At 35.9% G+C, this 7,762-nt stretch overlaps 1 protein-coding gene across 5 annotated transcripts in view; it reads left to right on the top strand.

The window, feature by feature from the left end:
* Nucleotides 1–7,762, top strand: part of PLA2G4A (phospholipase A2 group IVA) — a 148,737-nt gene that overhangs the window by 83,169 nt on the left and 57,806 nt on the right. For all 5 annotated transcript variants that reach the window (XM_046682795.1, XM_046682797.1, XM_046682796.1 and 2 more), the window contains 2 exons: nt 203–240; nt 3,951–4,092. In XM_046682795.1, the coding sequence (XP_046538751.1) occupies nt 203–240; nt 3,951–4,092 (180 nt within the window). The remainder of the gene's footprint in view (nt 1–202; nt 241–3,950; nt 4,093–7,762) is intronic.

Raw genomic sequence — 7,762 nt, forward strand, 5'->3', positions numbered from 1 at the left:
TTTTTTTTTTTTTTTTTTTTCTCCCCCCCCCCCCCCCCCCCCCCCCCCCCCCCGTCCAAAGTTGTATATCTTAGTTGCAGGTAGGGTTTTTTTTTTTTTTAGTTTAAAAACACTCTGGCACTCAAAAATTATTTTGACTATTTGCATTATATATAATACACATCCATTTTATGACCTAATCTGACTAATGTGTCTGTTTTAGGTCACTGAAATGATTCTGGAAATGTCTCTTGAAGTTTGGTAAGTGCGCTTACTTCATTGGATGGAAAATATTGTGAGTGATCCACTGACGTTTTAATTGTTGAAGAGTATAATTTTAATATATGAAATAATTCTGACAAGTTTGAATATAAAAAAACATTAAATGCATTTTGCTTTTCTTTAGCTCTCTCCTAATAGGTACAACATTACAAAAGAAATCTAATATTCTTTGCTTAATTTTCCAGTAGTTTGGTGGTTAAATAATAGATGTCAGAATATGGGCTTTTAGAAAGAAACATCCCTCAAGTATATATCTATTCCCAGAGAAATGAACCTGGTTATTTAAGCCTATTTTCCATTGTTGATTCAGATAGATATTCAAAAATATAAAAGTGTACAGAAATAGGAACATATAAAGGAGGAAAACTGAAAATTGAGACTTTTTATTCATAGTGATCAGCAGGACTACAAATGGTAAAATTCCATGAAACATGTTGCTCTTTCAAAGTGGCCTCCAGAAATGACTGTTGGAAAATCATCTATTTACTTTCAAATGATGAGTCTGAGGGGAGTCAGCCCTGCCTTGAGAATTAGCTGATCTCTGATCCAAACTGAATCCAGCAGATCCCACCTCCCTCAACCTCTCTTTGAACTTCCCTGTTAAAGTGGGTTCAACCAAAGTTACTAGTACACACATTTTATTTACACAAACACCACATAAGTTAGTGTAACATCCTCATATCTTGTGATTTGCCGAATGAATGGTGATGGATACAATGACATTGGGTTTAGGTATTTCTTTCTCTTATTTTGATCCCTGGAACATGTTGCGTAAATTATTGCGTAAATTACCATTGTTCCTTAATACATATCAGGAAGTATCAAAGGACAATCCAGCTTTTTGAATTTTATTTTGCATTACGTTGATTCTTGCTTAAAGTGGTATATTTTGGCATGAGATTAGAAATATTCTTGTTATTCGACCATGACAATAATGCTGCTTGTTTTAATGGGAAATAGTCTTCACTGATGTAAGTAGGACCATGTTATGTAAAAGAAATGGGCTTTAACAAAGCACAGTTGTCAAAAAATGTAGCAAAAACTCAGCTAAATAGTGTACATATGTCCAGAAGCAATTTGCTATGTATTTATAATGAACTTTAATCAAACTCTATTTTCATGCATTAATTTGTCTTGACTCTAACAGAAATGTTCTTTAAAGAAAAATTTTATTTTCCATGGAATGTCTTCCCTTAAAAATAAAATAAAATCAAGAAAGAAAATTAATTGAAGAGTTAAAAATAATACATAGAAGAAATAAAGGAACCATGCTTTTGTTACTATATTTTTAAAATTGCTCAAATATTTTGAATTTTATTTAGATACTTTTGTACTGATATCTTCTAAACATCTATGTTCATTGCTCTGTTAATGTAAGATAATGATCAGCACAGTGCATGACATGGAACATGAGTTCTAGAATGAGAAGTCCTGGATTTAAATCTACTGCTTGCTAATTATGTTAATGATTGAAAGATTTGTAATCACTTTTTTACTCATTTGTAAAATAGAAAAGAGTACTTTATAAGCATATCTATTGTGATGATTTAATGAGATGTTCTTTCTAAAGATCATATATCATAGGAAAGTTTCCCACGTGTACATCAAATGTCATAGTGGTACTCTTTGTAATAGTTAAAAAAATTGAAAGCAACCTCGATGTTCATGGATAAGTAAGTTATTCTATAACCACATAATAAAAATACTCAATAATAGTAAAAATGTTTGAATTAGTTCTATTTATATACACAGATGAATCTTAAAAACAAAATGTTCATTGGAAAAAAATAATTTGCAGAAAACATGCAATAGCATTTATAAAAAAGTCAATAGCATTTATAAAAAAATTAAAAACCTGTAAAATGATTCTATATCTTAATTAGAGACATAATATGTATTGTAAAATTATAAATAAATACATTGGAATAATAAAGAGCAAGTTGAAGGTAGTGGTTTCCTCTGAGGAGCAGAAAAGGAAATAAAAGTGAGGGAGAGTCACAGAGCCGGCTGTGCAGGTAAGATTTTTATTTCTTAAAGTGGTTAGAAGATACTCAACCTAATATATTGTAATAACTAATAATAATAGAAAAAGACTTGACTTAAAAAAAGGCTAATTCACTCTCTTATTCTTTTCCCACCTTGTTACATAATCTTCATAATAATCTAATTTAATAGCTGTGTAGTCAGTGCTTTGATATACTGTATATAATGATCATTTCCTTATTACTGGATAATATGATTAAGTAATCTTTTCAAAATTTACAGTGACTTTACTTAAAGTAGATATCCAGAAATAGAATTTCTCAGTCAAAGGGATTACACATTTTAATTATTTTTAGTGCTCATTGCCTAATCACTTTTCCAAAGTGTTTTGCAAATTTATATTCCCAAAATGAATGTATGATAATAACAATGTTACTTTACCTTTTCCAGTGCTGGAAAATAGATATTTAAAATATTTTTTAAAATTACTAATAATGAGTATTTTTAAAATTTGCTATTGAAATGAAATATTTATTCTTTTATTTTCTATTATGAATCATACTTGCTCTTTTGTGAGTTATCCATATTTGTCCTTTGGGAAGTAGTAATTAAAATGTTATTTGTAATGATCAAATATCACTATAGAGAGGCTTTGCAGTCTCTTCTCTTGTTCTGTATTTTAAAGGAAGAATTACACTGAATTAACAGAAATCACTTAAATTTAATTGACTCTGAAGAGAAGGACTTACTTTTATGGTAAAGAGACAGTATTTTATTAGTGATCTTCTTGCTTTCCACATTTTGCATTTATTCACATCACAACATAAATTGCTCGGGGTTTTTTTTTTTTTAATATTTTTAAATTCAGTAGCTGGTTTTAGAATTCAGTATTAGGACCTGGTGGTTTGTGAGGCATTATTGCATAATGGAAAGTATATCACATTTGCTCTGTGATTCTAACCTCTCAGTTTTTTCCTTCTATAATATGGACTTGTAAAAGTAATACGATAGTGTATAATAACGTGTAATATTGACTCCCACCCCTGTTGCAGCGGTCCGTATGTAATACCTAATGTGGTTTCTGGCATGGTATAGGTATCCGAGGGATTGCTGCTGCCGTGATTAGAAAGGAAGGGTATATAATGAAGGGTTCTGAAATCCAACTCATTTGTGGTTGTCCAAAGTTCTACCATTAGAAGTTCCTTCCTTTGTCACAGGAGGCCATCCATTAGCCAAGGTGATTCATTAAGAGAGTACTTCTCAAGTGTGCTCCTCAGGGCACAGACTCTGGGATATTAGTGTTGTGCTGTGGAGGAATGGGGCCTGGAGAGTCAGGGAAGGAATGCTTGGTCAGGTAAATTTGGGAAATTCTGTGCCAGAATTAACAGATCTAAACAGGTTTCTTTTCTGAAGCACTTCCCAAAGTCTTTACTATAGTAATATGCAGTTTATCAGGGCTTGTTTGTTTGCTTATTGATTTTTTTCTAAAACACTTGATAGTCCTTGTTTTCTGAAAACATGCCTGGGAACGTGCTGCTTTAAGATAGCCATCATTTTATACTCTTGTTTCAGGTCCCCTCCTAGGTAATGGCTTGAGGGAAGCAGTGAGCATGTGTCAGTGTAGCTCCCAGGGCCTTGCAGGGACCGGCTGATGTAGAACAAGGCTACCTGGGACATTGGCTCATGCCCATCTGTTTTACACACAGTTCGTCCCCAGACCTCCGATTTAGCATGGCTCTGTGTGATCAGGAGAAAGCTTTCAGACAACAGAGAAAAGAGAACATAAAGGAAAACATGAAGAAACTCCTGGGTCCAAAGAAGAGTGAAGGCTTGTATTCAACACGTGATGTGAGTTGAAAATTTTTCAATTGTGATTGCAATTTAATAAGAATTTTGTTTGTGCTTTCTCCCAAATTTCACCCAAATATGGAAATATTGAGATTGAGCATTCTTTCTTTTTTTTTTTTTTAAGATAAGGTAAGTGTTTCCTATATGGAAACTGGTTGAGGAAGATCATCACAAATGCTGCCCATATTTAGTAATATTTATCAGATATCGTTTTTAAAAGGAGCATAGGCATACTTATGCACAAACGTTCATTTCATTAGTAGGAGAAGTTTAGCTTCAGATATAAAAGGATCATTGAATTAATTTTACTATAGACTAAGATTCAACAGCTGTAGGAATTATCATTACTGAACAAGAAGAAAATGTTATAAATCTTGCTAATGATAACACAGTTAACGAAAATAGATAGATGTGGATAGGAGAGAGAAAAGGAAATGTTCCAAATTCTTAATATTTCACAGCAGGGTATTAAAAGGTATTATCCAAAATTGATCAAGTAGTTAAAAATAATGTTTTCATAATCCTAATTATAGAGCGATCTTAAAACATTTCTGTGAACAAATATTGAAAGTACAATTCTTTAATTGTACTTCAACTTCTTTTACTTCCCTTCAATTCCAATAAAGTAAAGGCATTTATTATCCAATAACTTGTATTGTATAATCCAGTTTTTGCCTGTCTATCCCTTCACCATTCTATCTATCAATCATCTGTCTACCTACCTACTTATTTGTCCATTAGTCCATCCGTCCATCTATCCATCCGTTAGTCTATCTTTCTATCTGAAATCTACAAAAATAATTTGCTGCTATAGTTGCTAAGACCACATATTTGCATATTTGCAAGTTGCTAAGAGAGTAGATCCTAAAAGTCCTTATCACAAGAAAAAAAAATTAACTGTGTATGGAGAGATAGATGTTAACTAGACTTATTGTGATGATCATTTCACAATATATAAAAATATCAAATATTACATTGTACATTTGAAACTAATATAATGTTATATGTCAATTATACTTCAATTTAAAAAATTAAAAAAATAAATTACAATGTTACTCATCAAATGATAATAATGAAATTTCTTCTTAGTGATATATCAGGTAACTTTTTACTTATTTCTTTGAGATTTTTGTTTAACTGAATGTTTTAAATGAACATTATTTTTCGAAAGATAATATTTTTATTAAATGCGTAAGTAAATATATATATGTATACACTCCCATACATGCACACACAGACCAGGGATTCAAGATTATTGTAAATTAAGGGCGAAATACAGTTGGAAATGAGACATCAATTCTGAGTAAGAGAGCCAGCAGGGCACCCCTGCCCCACATGTGATTGCAGATTTCCAAATGTGTTTTTAGGTGGGGGGGAGGGTAGAAAGCCAGTCTACTGCTGTTGGAGGGGCTTTTGTTATTATGGAAGCAGACTCGAAGACAAAATGTTGCTTATGGGGAATTTTTGCTAAAAGGAAGGGGGAAAAGTGAACCCTCCATCGAAGTCTGTATTAAAAAAAGAGAGACTTCTCTTCAGGTCTCCATCCTGCTTGTCACTCTACAGATCCCTGGTATCACTCATGGCTGATTATGGTCTCAGGTTAATTAGTCCTTGAAGGCACTTCCGTCTCTGCATATTGCTCAGAAGTTCCTAGCTTCCTGGGCAGTTTTTTTGTTTCTGTTTTTTTTTTTTTTTAATCTATAATAAACCTTTCAGCCCCAGTTCTACAGTTTTCTTTTTGTCCCCGTACTTGTTTGGTATTGTTTTACTCTTGGGGCGGAGAAATAATATTTCAAGTTCTTTTCCTTTCTGTCGTTTGCCATTTGTTAAGACACTGCTGGGAACTGGAGATGAACAAAGCTGAAATGGTTGATGCTGGGCAGTCACTTTCCGTGTTGCCTTTAAAGCCTAGTTGTAGAGAAAGACATTTAAGCAGATAGAACGGTGATGTGTTAAGTCTTTAAAAAAGAGATGTGAATGGAAGTACACACTCTCTCTGTAGTAGAGGTGATGCTGGTGGGGTTCAGGACACACCACCCCAAGATATGGCACCTTGGCATAAGGAATATTTTAAGCTGAAGATGTTTGAGCAAACAGCAGAAGCAGGAAAGTCTCTCTGAATTTCCCTCACCTTTTCTGTGAGGGAGGTCCTAAGACCCGCACGTGCGAGGCGCCCTCCCTGCTCCTGGAGGACAGGAGCATCCTGATCTTCAAAACACATCCGAACAAACAGGCCTTGCTGAGTTTCCTCCACTTTACTATGCTGAGCTCTCACTCTCTGACCTATATTTCTACACGACTGCCCACTCTTCATCAAGCCCAGCATACAAAGATTCAGGTCTCCCTGTTCCTTCAGATCTTCATTTCCTTATGAAGGCTCCGTGTTAGGTAAAACTTAAATAAATTCGTATGCTGTTCTGTTAATCTCTCTGTCACTTTAATTTTCAGACCTAGCCAGGAACTTTAAGAAGGTTCACAAAGAAGGATTTCCTCCCTACAATGGAAAGTCCTTTTAGAGGGGAAGACCATTGGGCAGGCCTTGAGGAATGAGCTTGCTAGAAGAAAAAGCAGGAAATGGAAACCTCTGTAAATTCCTGGCCCTCAGCTTCATCTGGGAGACCCTGTCTTGCAGTCTCAGTGTCTCCCTGATTTGTGGCTCTCCAGTTATTTGTAACAATTACTTCCTTCACTCCCGGTAATCCACCTTCTGCTCCCCTTACAAACGACAGACTTGCCTCCTAATCAAAAAGAAAATAAGAATTGTTGGATGAAAAATCCTTCATTCCCTGCAGTGGCACTGACATACTCCATAAGTGATGCTTATCTTTGCCACTCCCCTCTGAGTTCAATGGAGGGAACAGCCCTTTCCTTTCACATGCAGATCAACATCAGATAAGGTTCCCAACTGGGAACCCAACTCTATCAATTGTCCAGTACCCCCAGGGCTCCTCCCCACATTTATTTCTGCTTCCATTTCCGTATGAATTTTTCCTGTAAAAATATAAATATGTTCTAAACTCAGATACAAAGAGGAAAAAAGCAACAGAAAACATCCCGTGGAAGGTACGTTCTCTTCTCCCTTGTGCTCTACTTCTCTCCTTATCTTCGCAGAGGAACCTCTCCAAAATTTTCTGCACAATCTCCTATCTCATTCTACTTCCTCACCTTCCTCAGGCTTCTCCCCTCATCATTCTACTGCTGCTGCTCCGCTAGTCACCAGGACTAACTAATAAACGCGAAGGATCTTCTGGCCCTGTCTTACCTGACCCTGCAGCTGCAAATGACAAACGTCTCCCTACTTTCAGAAATATTCTCTACCCTTCACTTACTACCTTCTCTTTGGTTTTATCATGCCTCCGTGGTTCCCTTTACCAGACCTTTGTCCTCGGTGCATTAATTAAATATAAGAGTTCTTCAAAACTCAGCCTTGGGCCCTCTTTCTCCTCATTCTGCCCTCTACTTAAGAATTTTCTCGGGGCCGGCTCCGTGGCTGAGTGGTTAAGTTTGTGCACTCTGCTGCAGCGGCCCAGGGTTCGGATCCTGGGCATGGACATGGCACTGCTCGTCAGGCCACGTTGAGGTGGCGTCCCACATCCCACAGCTAGAGGGACCTGCGACTAAGATATACAACTGTTGCGGCCGGGGGCGGGGGGGGGGGGGGGGGGGGGGG

The sequence above is a fragment of the Equus quagga genome, chromosome 13 (genome assembly GCF_021613505.1).
Source record: "Equus quagga isolate Etosha38 chromosome 13, UCLA_HA_Equagga_1.0, whole genome shotgun sequence".
In the NCBI taxonomy this organism is placed as follows: domain Eukaryota; kingdom Metazoa; phylum Chordata; class Mammalia; order Perissodactyla; family Equidae; genus Equus; species Equus quagga.